This window comes from Muscardinus avellanarius (genome assembly GCF_963383645.1).
Source record: "Muscardinus avellanarius genome assembly, chromosome: 1".
Taxonomy (NCBI): Eukaryota; Metazoa; Chordata; class Mammalia; order Rodentia; family Gliridae; genus Muscardinus; species Muscardinus avellanarius.
This window is the reverse complement of record NC_137786.1, coordinates 206,764,397-206,782,984: the sequence shown is the minus strand read 5'-3', so window position 1 is coordinate 206,782,984 and position 18,588 is coordinate 206,764,397. Positions and strand designations below refer to the sequence as shown.

Here is an 18,588-nt window from a genome sequence, read left to right as displayed (position 1 = left end):
TTTGCAACTCAGTGAGACCCTGTTTCAAAATAAAGAATAGAAAAAAAATCAGGACTGGGGGTGTAGCTCAGAGGTAGAATGCCCCTGGGTTCCAACCCAGGTACCACAAAAAAGTAAAAATCTAAAAATAAAAACAAAATAGGGTATGTACTACTGTACCTCGCCACAATCATATATTTAAAATTAAATATTCAGGCTGGGTGTGGTGGCACACACTTGTAATCCCAGCATTTGGGAGGCTGAAACAGAAGGATCGTGGTTTGCGGACAGCCTCAGCTACTTAGTGAGGCCCTTCACAACTTAGTGAGACCCTGTTTCAAAATAAAGAATAAAAAAGAGGGCAGGGAGTGTAGCTCAGAGGTCGAATGCCCCTGGGTTCCATCCCCAGACCCCCCCCAAAAAATTTTTTAATTAAATTAAATATTCAGGAGGCTGGGGGAATGGGTGGCAGAGTACTTGAAAAGTATGCATAAGGCCCTTGGTTTGATTCCTAGCATTTCAAAATATAAAAATCAGTACTCAAAAACTAAAATAAGTAAATTTATGTTAATATATGTATTAATAAGATTATATCAATGTTAAATTTCTTAGCTATATTTTCAGTATGTAAAAGAATGACAAGCCAGACCTGGAGGACACCTGTAATCCCAGTACTTGGGAGCCTGATCCAGGAGGATCACAGGTATGAAGACAGCCTCAGCAACTTAGGGAGGCTCTATCAACTGAGCATGAGCCAATTTCCAAATAAAAAATAAAAACAGGGTCAGAGGTATAGCCCAGAGGTAGAATGGCCATGGGTTCCATCCCCAGTACCACACACACACACACAAATACAAACAAATAAATAAAAGAATGTCTACACTCCTAAGAGGTAACTGTTGAAACAGTTAAGAGTAAAATGTCACAATGTTTGCCATTAAGCTTCAGAAGTATTGGGGAGAAGCCTGCATATATATGAAGATAAAAGAGTGTGAAAAATTGGTAGCTCTATGTGAAGGATATGTGAGTTGACTGTAGGGTTACTGCAACTGTCCTGTAGGCTTGGAATTCTTTTATTTTTATTTTTTTTGTGGTACTGGGGTTCCTGGAAACCCTTCTACCTCCGGGCTACACTCCCAGACCTATACTTTTTTATTTGGAAACAGGGTCTCTTAAGCCAGCATGGCTGGCTTCGAACCTGCGCGATCTTCTTGTCTCCACCTCCCAAGCACGGGGATTACAAGCATGCACCACCACGCCCGGCCCAGGTTTGGAATTTAAGTGGTAAAATTATGGGTGAATTTTCTTCCTTCTTTCTATATTTCTGTATTTTATTTTATTTTTGTGGTACTGAGGGTGGAATCCAGGGGCTTTTCTACCTCTAGGCTATACTCTCAGACCTATTTTATACTTGAAAACAGGGTCTCACTAAGTTGCTGAGAGCCTTACTAAGTAGCTGAGGCTGGCTTCAAACCTGTGCGATCCTCCTGTCTCAGCCTCTCAAGCGCAGGGATTACAAGCGTGCACAACCACACCCAGCTATTTCTTAATTTTTTTTTTTTTTTTTTTGCAGGTCTGGGGATGGAACCCAAGGGCATTTGGCCTCCAAGCTATGGCCCCTGCCCTATCCTTATTTTCTATTCTTTATTTTGAAACAGGGTCTAAGTTACAGAGGGCCTCGCTAAGTAGCTGAAGCTGGCCTCAAACCACGATCCTCCAGTCTCAGCCTCCCGAATTTTGGAATTACAAGCGTGTGCCACCACACCTGGCTATTTCTATATTTTAGACAATGTTGACTTGAATTATTTTTGTGTGTGTGGTACTGGGGATTGAACCCAGGGGCAGTCTACCTCTGAGCTACACCCTCAGTCTTTTTTATTTTCTGTTTTGAAACAGGATCTCACTAGGTTGCTGAGAGTTTTGCTTTCAAAGAGTCTTACTAAGTTGGCTGAGGCTGGCCACACACCTGCAATCCTCCTGTGTCAGCCTTAAAGTACTGGGGTTCCGGGTATGTGCCACCACACGCAGCTAAAAAAAAAAAAATTTCAAATGCATGAGTAGCTACACTTGAGGAATTTTAAACCTGAAAACAGGTTTTAAGTTGGGTGCGCTGTGAACAACGCATTTCCATACCTGAACAGGGGCACGATTTCCTTAATGTCCTTTAGTTTCTTAACTTCCTCATCTCGAACAGGTGCACACAGGGTCCCCATCATGCCAATAATGAATTCTGCCAACTTGGAAATGTCTAGGGCCCCATTCTCTGCTTCTTGCTTTATCAGATCCAGATCCAAGACTTCTGTTATCTGGTTTTTCAGTCTAGTGTGACCAGGCAGCAAGAAAGATAAGAGGGTCTACAAGAAAGCACAGCTAAGTTTAATCCATGTTTCTTAGCCAGACACATTGTGTGTGTGTGTGTGTGTGTGTGTGTGTGTGTGTGGTGCTGGGGATGAAATCCAGGGGCCTTATACCTCTGGGATATACTCCTAGACCTATTTTTTATATTTTATTTGGAAACAGGGTCTCACTATGTTGCTGAGAGCCTCACTAAGTAGCTGAGGCTGGCTTCGAACCTGTGCGATCCTCCTGTCTTAGCTTCCCAAGTGTGGGGATTACAAGAGTGCGCCACCACGCCCGGCATTAATTTAACTTCTTAATCCTTCAGTTTCTTTAAAGACTCTTGGGAAGCTGGGTGTGGTGGCGCATGCTTGTAATCCCAGCACTGGGGGGCTGAGACAGGAGGATGGCGGTTCTCGGCCAGCCTCAGCTACTTAGTGAGGCCCTTTGCAACTCAGTGTGACCTTGTTTTAAAATAAAGAATAAAAAATAGGGCTGTAGTTTGGAGGTAGAATGTCCCTGGGTTCAATATACAGTACCGCAAAATAAATAAATAAATAAATAAATAAATAAATAAATAGAAGTCTCTTACACAGTAACACAAAGATGTTGGCTAAATACTCCTAAGCAAGACGCACTCTTTATCTTACCTCTTTGATCTCTCCTACAAGTTTGATGGCATGGTCATATGTTGGGGGATCTTCACTGAGCTGGTAACTCAAGCAGTCCCAAAAAGCTTTATGAACAATCTCCTTTACTCTCTTCTCCAAGCTGGAGACCATGGAGGGTGGGGTCAGAAAATAAAACATTTGAGCCTCAAATTTACAAAGTCAAAATAAATTCTATAGACTTAGAATAACAAATCTTAATAATAAGAACCAAAGAATGACTTTACAAACTGATGACTTACTTCATTTCATTTCGTGTGTGTGTGTGTGTGTGTGTGTGTGTGTGTGTGTGTGTGTGTGTTTACTGGGAATTGAACTCCAGGGGCATTCTACCTCTGAGCTACACCCGCAGGCCTACTTTTTATTCTTTCTTTCTTTCTTTCTTTCTTTCTTTCTTTCTTTCTTTCTTTCCTTCTTTCTTTCAGAGGAAGAATAATTTTATTTCTTTACAGTTCTGAAGATTTCAGTCCACGTTAGACTGGATTCCAAGCAAGCGCCAGAGCTGTTGGTCCTCAGAACATCACAGCTAATTTGCCAATTTTAACATCCAGTCAGCGCTTTAATTAATTGTTTTGCAAATAAAAATCCACTGCCGATTTTTTCTGAAGCTCCACGTGGGTAGCCAAAGAATATGTCTGGGTCAATACGATGATTCCATGGAGAGTCCTTGGCTTTCGTGGCAAAAAAAATTTCAGCACGTGTTAGTCAGAGATGAAGGCAGAGGTTTATTAAGGAAAAGTGAGGATATACACTCGGGGGAAAGTTGAGAGGCCTTATTCTTTATTTTGGAACAGGGTCTCACTACATTGCAGAATGCCTCACTAAGTTGCTGAGGCTGGCAGCTAACCTGATATCTTCCCACCTCCGTCTTCCAAGTACTGGGACTACAAGTGTGCACCACCATGCCTGCTATTTTTATTTCTAATTTAAAACAAATTTTTGGTAGTACCCCAGTAGTACCAAAAAAGGGTACTAGTGTGTGTGTGTGTGTGTGTGTGTGTGTGTGTGTGTGTGTGTAACTGGGGATGAAAAGCCAGGGGCTTTCTACCTCTGAGCTACGCTCCCGCTCCCAGACCTACTTTATATTTTATTTGGAAACAGGGTCTCACTAAGTTGCTGAGAACCTCACTAAGTAGCTCTGAGGCTGGCTTCGAACTTGTGCGATCCTCATGTCTCAGCCTCCCAAGTACTGGGATTACAAGTGTGCACCACCACGCCCGGCTCAGGTACTACCTTTTGAACCAAGGAGTGTTCTACCTCTGTCCCCCAGTCCTTTTTATTTTTAGTTCTGAAACAGGGTCCTGTCTGAGCCTCCTAAGTACTGGGATTACAGGCATGCAGCACCATGCCAGGCAAACTTTTAAAATTTACTTATTTATTGCAGTGCTGGGGAGTGAACCCAAGGTCTTATAAATGCTAGGCAAGTGCTTTGACACTGAGCTACATCCCTAGTCCTTCTTCCTTCTTCTTCTTCTTTCTTCTTCTTCTTTTTTTTTTGGAGGTGGCGAGACTCACTAAGTTGCTGAGGCTGGCCTTGAAATTGTGACCCCCTCCTACCCTCAACCTCCTAAATGGCTGTGATTATAGGCATGTACCACTGCACCCAGCTCACATACTATATTTTTTAGTAATACCTTTTTTTATCAATAAGTATCTTATTAGAAAGAATAACTTTGAACTCATTTAATAGCCGACATCAATCCACTTGGTATATAACAGTGTCATATGATAAAGAGACTATTAAAGCTGAATGTGGTAGCACATACCAAAATCTCAGTACTTGGGAGGCTGAGACAGGAGGATTATAGGTTATAGAGGTCAACCTCAGCAACTCAGTGAGACTTTCAGAAACCTAGTAAGACTCTGTTTCAAAATAAAAATCAAAAAGGGCTGGGGTTAGCCGGGCGTGGTGGCGCACGCTTGTAATGCCTGCGCTTGGGAGCAGAGACAGGAGGATCATGCAGGTTCAAAGCCAGCGCGTGCGCTGGCTTAGGAGACCCTGTTTCCATATAAAAATGTAAAAATAGGTCTGGGAGTGTAGCCCAGAGGTAGAAGGGCTTCCAGGAACCCCAGTACCACCAAAAACAACAACAACAAAAAAAAAACCAAAAAAAAGGGCTGGGGTTTAGAATGCCCCTTGGGGTCAGCCTTCAGTACCAAAAGAAAAACAAGACTATTGGGAAAATTTCAAGCCATTAGCCAGGCGTGGTGGTGCACTCTTGTAATACCAGTATTTGGGCGGCTGAGACAGGAGGATCACAGGTTTGTGGTTTACGGCCAACCTCAACTACTCAGTGAGACCCTGTTTCCTAATAAAGAATAAAAAATCAGGCTGGAGGTATAGCTTGGAGGTAGAATGTCCCGAGTTCAATCCTCAGCACTGAAAAAAAAAAATTAAAAAAAAGAAAAATTCCAAGCTGCTAATTTTTAGTTTCCTGATAACAGCAAGCTTCCCAAGATAAGTATAATTAAGTAGTTTAATAATTAAGCATGTAAGCCAGGCATGGTGATCCCAGCATTCAGGAGGCTGAGACTGGGGAATCGCAGTTCACAGACAGCCTCAGCTATTTAGTGAGGCCTTCTGCAACTCGGTGAGACCCGATTTCAAAATAAAGAATAAAAAATAGGGCAGGGACTGTAGTTCAGAGGTCAAATGCCCCTGGGGTCCATCCCTAGACCCGAGGGGGGTGGGGGAAGCATGTCTAGCTAGGTGTGGTGGCACATACTTGTAATCCCAGCATTTTGGAGGCTAAGACAGGAGGATCACAGTTCTTGGACAGCCTCAGCTACTTAGTGAGGCCCTTTGCAACTCAGTAAGACCCTGTTTCAAAATAAAGAATCAAAAATAGGGGCGGAGATGTAGCTTAGAGGTAGAATGCCCCTGGGTTCCATCCCCAGTACTAAAAAAATAATAATAATAATAATTAAGCATGTCCAAAGGCACAAAGGGCTTTCATTTCTAAAAATATCCTATTCCCCTGTTATATACGGTACAATTCCTTTACTAGGTACCAAACAGTTACAACTTATATATAATATCTCATTAAAACCAGTCCTGAGAGCCGGGCGTGGTGGCACATGCTTGTAATTCCAGCATTTAGGAGGCTGAGATGGGAGGATTGTGGTTAGCAGACAGCCTCAGCTACTTAGTGAGGCCCTTTGGAATTCAGTGAGACCTTGTTTCAAAATAAAGAATAAAAAATAGGGCTGAGGGTGTAGCTTGGAGGTTGAATGCCCTGGATTTCATCCACGTACATTTAAAAAAAAAGAAAAAGAAAAGAAAAAAAAAAGAGAAAAGAAAAAAACGAAAAAAAAAAAAAAACAGTCCTGAGTTAATCTCAGTACTTGGGACACCAAGGCAGGAAGATTGCAGGTTCAAGGACAGCCTCAGCAAGTAGTGAGATTTTAAAGCACCCATGAAGACCCTATTTCAAAATAAAAAAATAAAATAGGGCTGGGAGTGTAGCTTGGAGGTAGAATGCCCCTGGGTTCAATCCCCAGTGTCACATACACACACACAAAACAAAAAGTCTTGAGATCAAAACAAATAATTTCTCATTGTTTATGGTGCTGAGGATCAAACCCAGGTCTTTGTGCATAAAAAGCATACACTCTACCACTTACCTACATCTCCAGCACACCAATTCTTCATTATTAATGTGAAAAGGTACAATCTTTGCAGATATAAAAGTAATATCTGAAAATTCATACTTGGAAGCTTGTGTTAGAGACACTATAGCTTACCAACCCAGCATCCATTTCTCATTCTTGCTAACAGAATCCTGGTGTTTTACAGTAGGGCAGCAACTGTCTCTGCCAGTGAAACTAAATCATGAAACGGATCTAATAAGCCCATCATGTCAACTCCATTCCCCTGTGCCAGATTAAACTTCCCCAGGCCCACTTACAGCTAGGGTCGAACATGACCAAACCTAATAACATTAGGAAATGTCTGCCTCATGACTCAGAGAAAGGCAGTCCTTCCTAACAAAAGGAGAGCCCTAGTCCACTGATCTTTTCCTTCTTGCCTGGAATGCTGGTGGCAGATGGGATGTTTGGGGACTGCAGCATCATCCTGCAACCATGAGGAATGGGCGGAGACTAATGGACACAGCAGTCCTGAGTCTTGACATTAGTGGACTGTTGAAAGAAGCGCACCACACTCATACTTCCTGGACTTTTTCGTGTGTGTGTGTGTGTGTGTGTGTGTGTGTGTGTGTGTGTGTGTGTGTGTGGTGTGTGTGTGTGTTGCTGAGGACTGAAGCCAGAGGCATTCTACCTCCAAGATAAACCCCCAGTCCCCCACCCCCCTTTTTTTTTTGCGGGTTTGGGGATGGAACACAGGGGCATTCAACCTCCGAGATACAACCCCTGCCCTATTTTTTTTTAATTCTTTATTTTGAAACCGGGTCTCACTGAGTTGCAGGCCTCACTAAGTAGCTGAGGCTATCCGCGAACTGCGATCCTCCAGCCTCAGTCTCCCGAATGCTGGGATTACAAGCGTGCACCACCACGCCCAGCTTATTTTTTTATTTTGAGATAGGGTCTTGCTAAGTTGCTGACAGCCTAAGTAGCTGAGGCTGGCTTTAAACCTGAGATCTTCCTGTCTCAACCTCCTAAGTACTAGGATTATAAGTATGTACCACCACACTTGGCTTATTTCCTGGATTCTAAAAAAAAACTTTTTTCACATTTTAACACCTCCGAAACATGATCTTTATTAAAATCAATGACATTTTTACAGTTATAATGGACAGTATTACTTCTTTCTTATGACAATATATTTTATGTATTTATTTATTTTGGTACTAGGAATTGAACCCAGAGGCATTCTACCTCTAAGCTATACTCCTAACCCTATTTTTTATTTTTCATCTTTTTTTATGGAATTTAGGATTGAACCCAGGGGCATTCTACCTCCAAGCTACACTCCCTGCCCTGTTTTATTCTTTATTTTGAAACAGGGTCTCACTAGGTTGCTGAAGGTCTTGTTAATTACTGAGAATGGCCTCAAACCTGATATCCTCCTCTCTGTCTCCATAGTACCAGGATTACAGGCATGTGTCACTATGTCCAGCTGACATAAAAAAAATTTTACACCCTTTATTTGCATTTTGGAATATCAGTAACCTTGAGATTCACTTATAAACACCTGATAATTGCCAACATAGAAATATTTTTAGCATGATATACAAAGGAAAAAATGTATTTGGATCCATTGGCATCAACTGAAGGAAACATCTCCAGAACTGGGAAATGTTCTACTCAACAAGTTAACTCAGTCGCCACCTTACCTGCCTTCTGGTAATTCAGCTGGCTTAATCTCAAAGTCTCCATTTACTACAATTTCATGGGCTAGAGCCATGTTGGTGACTCCTTTTGCTGTCTCTAGAAGTTCTTCTACTGTCACAAATCGAGGCGGACTAGCTGCAACAAAAACCCAGTGTGAGACATTTGCTTCTCAAGGCTAGAATTTCTGTTACAGGAAAGAGACAGCAGTGGTTCTGTACGTGGGGATAATTTCAGTTTCTACTAAAATGTTCTAGCATTTTCAAACAGCAATAAGATTTTAGTTTTCTTTGTTTTTCTATTCTTACTCCTAAAAATCTGTCACAGTGATTCTCTAATTTATATAAAATCAGAGAGCGGGCTGGTGAAAAGAGATTGCTGAATTCGGACTTGGTGGCACATGCTTGTAATCCCAGTACTTGGGAGGCTGAGACAAGGGATCACAGGTTTGAGGACAATCTCAGCCAGTAGTAAGACTCTCATCAACCTACGGAGACTCTGTTTCAAAATAAAAATAAAATAGGGCTGAGGATGTAGCTTGGAGTTAGAATGCTCCTGGTTTCAATACCAATACCAATGCAAGAAAGAAAGAAAGAGAGAGAGAGAGAAAGGGAGAGAGAGGGAGAGGAAGAGGGGGAGAGGGAGAGGGAGAGAGGGAGAGGGAGAGAGAGAGAGGGAGAGAGAGAGGGAGAAAGCAGAAAGCAGAAAGCAGACTGCAGGACCCCCTCGCAGGTCTGAACAGAGCAGGAGGATCTGCACTTCTAAGGTGGCTCAGGCTGATGGTCCCAGGACCCCAACGGAGAAAGCGTGACCTAGATGACAACCGCATTAATTGTATGTGATGGTGAAGGACCTGGCCTAAAGACGGATGAGCAACATCACTGGATCTCCCTGGGTTTAAGAGTTACCAAGTTCTTAGGAGAATGAAAAGTCATTTTCCTCTTACCTTTTGCCTCCCCATCCCCCCCAAAAAGGAACTGAATCTGAGAACTGTTCATAACTGTCTGGAAAAATTCTTTACTTGTTTACATAAAGGGAAGTTGGAAATGCTAAAAATTCCTCTTCACAAAATTCTTCTCAGCATTTCCAGAGAATACTAATAAGAATGCAAAATAAATCTTTGTGTATGTGTGCGGTACTGGAGATTGAACCCAGGGGTGTTCTACTTTTGAGCTACATCCCAGGCCCTATTTTATTTTTTATTTTGAAACATGATCTCACTAAATTGAAGAGGGCCTAAGTTGTTGAGGTTGGCTGTGAATCTGTGATCCCCCATTTCAGCTTCCCACGTATTGAGATTACAAGCATCCGCCACCACGCCCAGCTTAAAAATAAATCACTTAGCCGTGTGGTGGCGCACCTTTCCCATGCTTGGGAAGCTGAGACAAGAGGATTGCACAGGTCTGAAGCCAGCCCCAGCTACTTAGTGAGCCTCTCAGCAACTTAGTGAGACCCTGTTTCCAAATAGGTCTGGGAGTATAGCCCGGAGGTAGAAAAGCCCCTGGTTTCCACCCCAGTACCATCAAAAATAAATAAATAAATAAATAAATCACTTAAATTGCACTCATGATAGTCAGGCATAGTGGCATGCTCTTGTAATCCCAGTACATAGGAGGCTGAGACAGGAAGATCGCAGGTTTGCAGTCAGCCTAGCTACTTAGTGAGGCCATCTACAACTTCCTGAGACCATGTTTCAAAATAAGGAATGAAAAACAAGGCTGGGGGTATATCTCAGAGGTAGAATGTCCTGGGGTTCAATCCCCACAAAAAATAAAATAAAATAAAATAAATCACATTCATGAACACTGGTAAAACACAATATTCAATATCAAAGCCCGAATATACCTTCTCAATTCTCAACATTAATAAGATGTCAATTTTGCCCAAATCAATCTATTAACTAAAAACATCCCAGTAAACCCCCCTGCCAGGCTTTCCTTGAGACTAGAGATTGAAACCAGGGGCATTCAAACCCCAAGATACACCCGATCCTCCAGTCTCAGCTTCTCAGGTATGGGATTGCAGGTGCACCACCACATCCGGCTTCAGCAAGATTGTTTGTTGAAATTGCCAAACTGACTGTAAAATTTATATGGAAATGTAAAAGACCTAGAAAAGCCGAAATCATCTTAAAAAGAATAAAACTGGAGGATTCATTCAACCTCAACTGACTTATATAAAACCAGAACATATACAACCATTATATAATGGAATTCTCATACATGGGTAGCAGTATGTGAAATGACAGAGTTACTTTGAGAATCAGTCTGCTGTTTCTTATAAAGTAACCCATACACTTACCATATAACCCAGAAACTCCACTCCTAGGTCTTTACCAAAGAAAATGGAAAATTAATAGCATGCAGACTTATATTCAAATATTAATAGGAGCTTTATTCATTAATAACTAAAACCTAGAACTACTTACAATGTCTATCATTTGCACAATGAATAATAGTGTCTAACCATTCAATGGAATAATACTATCCAGTAATAAAAAAGAAACTGCTGATATATGTAAAAACAAAGCATTATCTCAAGTGAAGAAAGTCAGATATAAAAGACTATATTCCTAGCCAGGCGTGGTGGCGCACGCTTGCAATCCCTGCGCTTGGGAGGCTGAGACAGGAGGATCGCACTGGTTCGGAGCCAGCCGTGCTGGCTTAAGAGACCCTGTTTCCACATAAAAAAAAGTTAAAAAAAAATAGGTCTGGGAGTATAGCCCGTGGGAGTGTATCCCGGAGGTAGAAGGGCTTCCAGGAACCCCAGTACCACCAAAAAAATAAATAAATAAAAGACTATATTCCTATGATTCCATTTATATGAAATTATACAAAGGACAAGAAGACAGTGACAGAAAGCAAATCAATGCCTATAAAAGCTGGGAAGAGAAAGAAGAGGTCTGCCACCAGAGGCACAAGAGAATTGTGGGAAGTGGTGGGAATGTTCTAGAAGCTCATGGTTGTAATGGTAATCATACAAGTCACCAAATTATGAAATTAAAATTGGTGAATTTCATTATATATGATACCTTAATAAAGTTGATTCTTAAAATCTAAGGTATTCAAGTAGGGATTTAATATATACATATCTATTGAATATATAAGTACATATACAAATAAACACATTTTATTTCAGATTACATTTTGTTGTGTATGTGTGGTAGTAGGGGTTGAATCCAGAGGCATTCTATCTTCGGGCTACATGCCCAGCCCAATTTTATTTCTTATTTGGAAACAGAGTCTCCCTAGGTAGGTAAGAGTCTTACTGCTTGCTGAGGCTGTCCTTGAATCTATGATCCTCCTGTCTCAGCCTTCAAGTACAGGGATTACAAACCTGCACTACCACACCCAGCAGATTTCATATTTAAGATTTATACTAACACACACACACACACACACACACACACACACACACACACACACAACTATTCCTTCAAGCCAGGTGTGGTAGCGCATACTTGTAATCCCAGTACTTGGGAAGCCGAGACAGAAGGATGATAGCTTGTTAGCCAGCCAACCTGTTTCAAAACAAAACACAAGCTGGGAGTGGTGGCGCACTCTTGTAATCCCAGTACTTGGGAGGCTGAGACAGGAGTATCACAGGTTTGCAGACAGTCTCAGCAGCTTAGTGAGGCTCTCAGCAACTTAGTGAGACCCTGTTTCAAAATCAAGAATAAAAAATTGGGCTGGGTGTGTAGCTTGGAAGTAGAATGCCCCTGGGTTCCATCCGCAGTACCACAAGAAAAATAAAATAAAATTAATAAAAATAAAAAGGACTGGGCATGTATCTTAGGGGTAGAATGTTCCTGAGTTCAATCCCTAGTACCAAAAAAATCCCTTCAAGTTCTATCTTCTGTTACTAATTATCAGAAAATGGAACTTTCACATAGTCGGGCCTGGTGGCGCATGTTTGTAATCCCAGTACTTGGGAGGCTGAGACAGGAGGATTGCAGGTTCAAGGCCAGCCTCAGCTACTTAGTGAGGCCTTCTACAACTTAGTGAGACCTTGTTTCAAAATTAAGAATAAAAAATAGGGCTGGGGGTGTAGCTTGGAGGTAGAGTGCCCCTGGGTTCCATCCACAGTACCGCAAAAATACCTTTCACTGTAGACAAGTCAATCTCAAGCATTTGAATTATTAAGCTCCAAGTTCTTTTTTTGTGTGTTTTGTGTTTGTGTTTGTGTGTGTGTGTGTGTGTGGTATCGGGGATTGAACACAGAGGTATTTGCCAGTCAGCTACATTCTCAGCCCTTTTTATTTTTTATGTTGAGACAGGTCCTCACTAAGTTACTACCAGTTGGCCTCATTCTCCCAAGTACTGATTTATAGGTGAGTACCGCTGGGTCTGGCCCAAATCCTTTTTACCCTTGTTTGTGCAAAAGTAATCAAAGTCTTATTTTAAATTTATGGGGAGTTGCTATTTTTCAACAACTTCAGGCATTTAAGGAACTAGGAACGTTGTTAGTATACTGACTAATCATAATTTCTCAGAAGGCAAAGGAAGACAGTGAGACTAAAGGATGTTCTATAAAAATGAGAAAACTCCAAATTCTAGAAAAGTGTGTTCTCCGTATTCAGGGCACACTACGGACAAAAGAGCTTGTACCAAGAGCTGAGAGCATGGGCCCTCAGGACCAAATGCTTGGTTGTTGTTTTTCTTCTGTGTGTGTGTGTGTGTGTGTGTGTGTGTGTGTGTGTGTGTGTGTGGTACTTTATTTTGTGTGTGTTTGTGTGGTACTTTATTTTGAAACAGGGTCTGAGTTGTAAAGGGCCCCACTAAGTAGCTGAGGCTGTCCAAGAATTGCGATCCTCCTGTCTCAGCCTCCCAAATGCTGGGATTATAAGCGTGGGCCACCACACCCAGCTACACCAAATTCTGACCAATCACAAAAGAACAGATGGGAGCCGGGCATGGTGGCGCACACCTGTAATCCCTGCATTCAGAAGGATCATGGTTCACGGACAGCCTCAGGTACTTAGTGAGGCCCTTTGCAACTCAGTGAGACCCTGTTTCAAAATAAAGAATAAAAAATAGGGCAGGGGGTGTAGCTTGGAAGGTAGAATGCCCCTAAGTTCCATCAGATCCGCAAAAAAAAAAAGAAAAAAGAAAAGAAAAAGAAAAACAGATGGGAGAACCACAAGAAGACATAAAAAACAGGGTGTGGTGATGCACATCTGTAATCCCAGTACTTGGGAGGCTGAGACAGGAGGATCATAGGTTTGAGGCCAGCCTCAGCTACTTAATAAGGCCCTCCACAACTTAATGAGACCCTGTTTCTAAATAAAAATATAAAACAGGGCTGGAGGTATAACTTGGGAGTAGAATGCCCTTGGGTTTAATCCTCAGTCCAAAAAAAAAAAAAGGCATAAAACCTCACCTCCCAAGAACTTCAGTGGTTACTCTTTGGGTACCCTGCCCCTGTGTGAGAGAGATATTTTTGTTTTCTTTCCTTAGCTTACAAATAAATTTTCTATACAAAAAAAGAGCTCAGAACATTGGACAACTAGAAAGAAAACCGTTTTCACCTGTCCAATTGTGGGCTACTTAAAATCAGACTAATTAACTAAAGATTTCTGATCAAGAAAGAGAAAACTGTCATTTCTACAATATGATCAGGATATGTTACTAATCTACAGATACAAGAGCTGCTCACTGCATATAAATTATAGGGCTGTGAGATTTGGAGTTTAATTTGGTTTTGTCTTCTTAAAGAGTTCTCAAATATACTAATTTCATTAATGAGAACTTATAAAGATACAATGTGGTGGACAACAGAACTTTACCGCAACTTGTTAAAAGAACATGAGTTATAAAAAGAACCATAAAGCCAGGCGTGGCTTGTAATCCCTGCGCTTGGGAGGCAGAGACAGGAGGATCATGCAGTTTCGAAGCCAGTGGCGCTGGCTTAGGAGACCCTGTTTCCAAATAAAAAATATAAAAATAGGTCTGGGAGTATAACCCGGAGGTAGAAGGGTTTCCAGGAACCCCAGTACCACCAAAAAAAAAAAAAAAAAAAAAAAAACAAAAACCATAAAAAAATGTTAAAATCACGCTGGGCACAGTGGCACACACTTGTAACTCTAGCACTGAGACAGTAGGATCGCAGGTTCACAGCCAGCCTCGGCAACTTAGCAAGGCCTTCCACAACTTAGGGAGATCCTGTTTCAAAATAAAAAACAAGCTGGGTGTGGTGGTGCACACTTGTAATGCCATTATTTGTGAGGCTGAGAAAGGAGAATTGCAGGTTCGTGGCCAGCCTCAGCTACTGAGTGAGGCCCTCTACAACTTAGTGAGACCCTATTTAAAACAAACAAACAAACAAAAAAAAGGATAGGCCGGGCATGGTGGTGCACGCTTGGGAGGCTGAGACAGGAGGACTGCACAGGTTCAAAGCCAGCCTCAGCTACTTAGTGAGGCTCTCAGCAACTTAGTGAGATCATTTCCAAATAATGTATAAAATAGGTCTGGGAGTGTAGCCTGGAGTTAGTAAAAGTCCCTGGGTTCTACCCCTACTACCACAAAAAAAATAAAATAAAAAATAGGGCTAGGGGTATAGCTTGGAGTAGAATGTCTCTGGGTTTTCAATGCCCAGTACCACAAAAAATAAAATAGGGTTGGGGTATAGCTTAAAGGTGGAATTCCCCTGGGCTTGGTTCTGAGTAGAACAATGTTAAAGTTACATGTATCTTACTCTGGAGTTTATCTTATTGTGCAATATAAAGCTAAAGCCATTGCGAAATTCTGTTACATTATTTGCACAATGATGTTCTCTGGCTCTCTTAGAGAAACTGGAAACCCACATTTAAAGTTAAACATGCCCTTTGGGAGGCTGGAATACAGATTCCAAAATAAAATGAGGTTCTAACTTAGAATGGTGAACTATCTTTATAAGGTCCTGGGACCTGGGAAATCTATATACTCTAAAAAGATGCTTCTAGATACATGAGTGGGTGAACATGTGTGTAGGGTGGATGGTGACTGTTACCCAAACAGCTGCCACAGAGCATGATAAAGAAAAGGCAAAGGTTATCGACAGCACCTACTACACTGGTGGAAATGGCTGGCTGATTCACCGCTCCCTAGACTTCAGCTCCACGAGGCCAGAGACCACGTCCGCTTGGCTCATCGTTGGATCTCTGATACACGGCGTGCACTAAATAAATATTTGGCTGACTGACTATGGAGACAACATAATTCAAAGTCTAGTCATGAGCTTAAAACATGTAAAAACTCAACTGGGCGAGGTGGTGCACACTTGCGATACCAGTATGTGAGAGGCTGAGACAGGAGGATCCCAGGTTCGCAGCAGCCTCAGCAACTCAGCTAGGCCCTCTGCAACTTAGTGAGATCTTGTTTCAAAGTAAAGAGTAAAATAGGGCTGGGGGAGTAGCTTGGAGGTAGAATGCCCTTGCATTCCATTCCCAGTACCACCAATAAAAATTAAAAAATAGGGCTGGAGGTAAAATGTAAAAATTCAGCATATGAATCTACCTCTGGGTAGATAAAAAAAAAAAAAAAGAATATCATGTTGACTAACAAATTAGCTGGGAAAAGCTTTGATTATTTTAAAAGAAATACAGGCCAGGCATGGTGATACATGCTTGTAATCTCAGCATTCGGAAGGTGGAGACTGGAGGATCAGGGTTCGTGGACAGCCTCAGCTACTTAGTAAGGCCCTTCCCAACTCAGTGAGACCCTGTTTCAAAAATAAAAAGAGAGCAGCTGGGCGTGGTGGTGCACACTTGTAATCCCAGCATTTGGGAGACTGAGACAGGAGAATTGCGCAAGTTCAAAGCCAGCCTCAGCTACTTAGTGAGGTCCTTTGCAACTCAGTGAGACCCTAATTTCAAAATAAAGAATACAGAAGCTGGGCGTGGTGGCGCATGCTTGTAATCCCTGCGCTTGGGAGGCTGAGACAGGAGGATTGCACAGGTTCGAAGCCAGCCTCAGCTACTTAGTGAGGCTCTCAGCAACTTAGTGAGACCCTATTTCCAAATAAAATATACAAAAGGTCTGGGAGTATAGCCCAGAGGTAGAAAGCCTCTGGGTTCCACCCCCAGTACAACCAAAAAAAAAAAAAAAAAGAATAAAAAATAGGGCTGGGGGTGTAGCTTGGAGGTAGAATGCCCCTGGGTTCCATCCTCAGTACAATAAATAAATAAATAAATAAATAAATAAATAAATAAATAAATAAGACAGCCGGGCGTGGTAGCACACGCCCCGTAATCCCAGCATTCAGGAGGCTGAGACCAGAGGATAGCGGTTTGTGGACAGCCTCAGCTACTTAGTGAGGTCCTCCACAACTCAGTGAGACCCTGTTTCAATATAAAGAATAAAAAAATAGGGCAGGAGGCGTAGCTCGGAAGTCAAATGACCCTGAGTTCCATCCCCAGACCCGCAAAAAAATAAATAAATAAAATAAATAAAAAGACTACAAAAATAGGACTGGGGGGTGTAGCTCAGAGGTACAATGCCCCTGGGTTCCATCCCCAGTGCTACAAAAAAAGAAAGAAAGAAAAGAAAAGAAAAGAAAGACACTTTAAAACCTTAAAATGTTTGTACTGCTTCCAAATATGCAGAATCACTGATCATCTGTACCTAAAGAGATAACATCAACATGGACATTCTTAGACTATGACACTCCTTAAATCTTTTATTTTGGAAATGCTTCAGAAAGCTTAAGTATTCTTCATAAAAGACATGAGTTGGGGCAACTGCTGGCAATACATGCAGAAATTGCCACCTTTCATCTCTGGGCCTTGTGCCCGCCAGGGATCTGACATGACTTCACCACACTCGTTCCACAGACTGAATCCCCTCAACCTCGTGGGAACTCAGCCTGCAGGCAGTGAACTCAGGGTGTGGTGAACTCGCTCACATTTTTTCCCCCCTAAAATCCTGCACAAACACAGTCCTGGCTGGAATGAGCTTCAGACTTTTCAAACACTTTTAATGAAAGCTATAATTTGCACTCCACCCTCCTATTTCTCAGAGCACTTCAGAGAAATTGGAATGTCTCTGAGGCTGGAGAAGGACAGAAACATTCTGGACATTATTCTAAAATTTTAATTTCTCATGCAATTGAAAACCCACAAGTAACTAGGCTGCCAGCAGAAAGACTTGCTATTCTTAAAGGCTAATTATTGGCAATGTTATCATATTATTAGAACTTTACTGCAGGCCACATGCACAGTGAAAAAAATAATAGAAATATCATCTGCAAACAATAAGAAGAGTTGCTTCTAACCCAAGTCAAATTTGCTTACAGTGGGGTCTTTGCACTCTTTTGGGGCTCGGGGAGTCCGACTGTATTTTTTTCTGTAAAGCTTCATCAGAACATTCCACGGCACCTCCCAGGCCTTGCTCAGACTCATTTGATTTTGATTTTCCTGCTTCGTTTATATGGGACTTGTCAAGGTTTTCAGACATTCTCAATTAAGTTGATTCACTTTCCTAGGAAAGAAAAAACAAAAAAAAGAGCCAAAAGTGTTCTAGCTGTCAGTAACTAGCAGCATAACTCTGGGCAAATCATTAATCTCTTTGGGTTTCAGTTTTCTCATGGGTAAAATAAATGGGCTTGCTAAGATCTTATCCAGCTACAATGTTCTACTTCAGTGATTAAACAGATACTTGTAAAAGGACACTCATAATGTATCAAATTTATGAACCTCAGAGAAATGAGTTGCAATATTTTTGTCCCTTTCCTGAGTAACATATCACGAGAACACAGAGCCTTAAATGAATGGAAGCCAACACTATAAACGACCTGCTTCTATTTTAATCTACTTCATCCCTGAAAGCCAATAGGAAAACTCCCTGGGAACAAAATGCTTCTACTCAGGCTTCCGAGTGAATACACTGGGCTGAGGAGGTGGTCTCCTAATGTGAAATAAAATACCTGGGGATACAACAGAGGTACCGTAAACTCTGATGAAGTGTTTAAGAAAAAATGTGTGGGGCAAACATTTTTATCAGCACATTGCCAGTCAGGAGGAAAAGATGGTGAGTGAAGTAGGAAGTTATAAGCAACATTAATACTTGTGGTGGAGAGACGTTTTCATTTTATTAGTTCTGATCTGAACAGGACTATCACTTGACATTCTGGCCAGTTATCATGTAAGTTTTTGTCACATTTCCCCCCCCCCCTGGGGTTCTATAGTCCTAAAATGTTGTTAATTAAGAGAAAGACAAGTTTCCACATTTATAATTCACATTTGTAATTCTGAAAATAATTGACATCTGTATCATTAGCATTGAAGATCACAAAGCACTGTCATCAACATGAATCAGACAACATTATATACCTGGAAGGC

The 18,588-nt window shown here is 41.6% G+C and overlaps 1 protein-coding gene across 1 annotated transcript in view; it reads right to left on the bottom strand.

The window, feature by feature from the left end:
- Positions 1–17,704, bottom strand: part of TCP11L1 (t-complex 11 like 1) — a gene marked incomplete at both ends in the record, with an annotated part of 40,092 nt that extends 22,388 nt beyond the window's left edge. Inside the window, 4 exons of the mRNA XM_080692760.1 lie at positions 2,113–2,333; positions 2,967–3,087; positions 8,279–8,411; positions 17,542–17,704. Of these exons, the coding sequence (XP_080548886.1) occupies positions 2,113–2,333; positions 2,967–3,087; positions 8,279–8,411; positions 17,542–17,704 (638 nt within the window). The remainder of the gene's footprint in view (positions 1–2,112; positions 2,334–2,966; positions 3,088–8,278; positions 8,412–17,541) is intronic.
- Between the last annotated feature and the right edge of the window lie 884 nt (positions 17,705–18,588).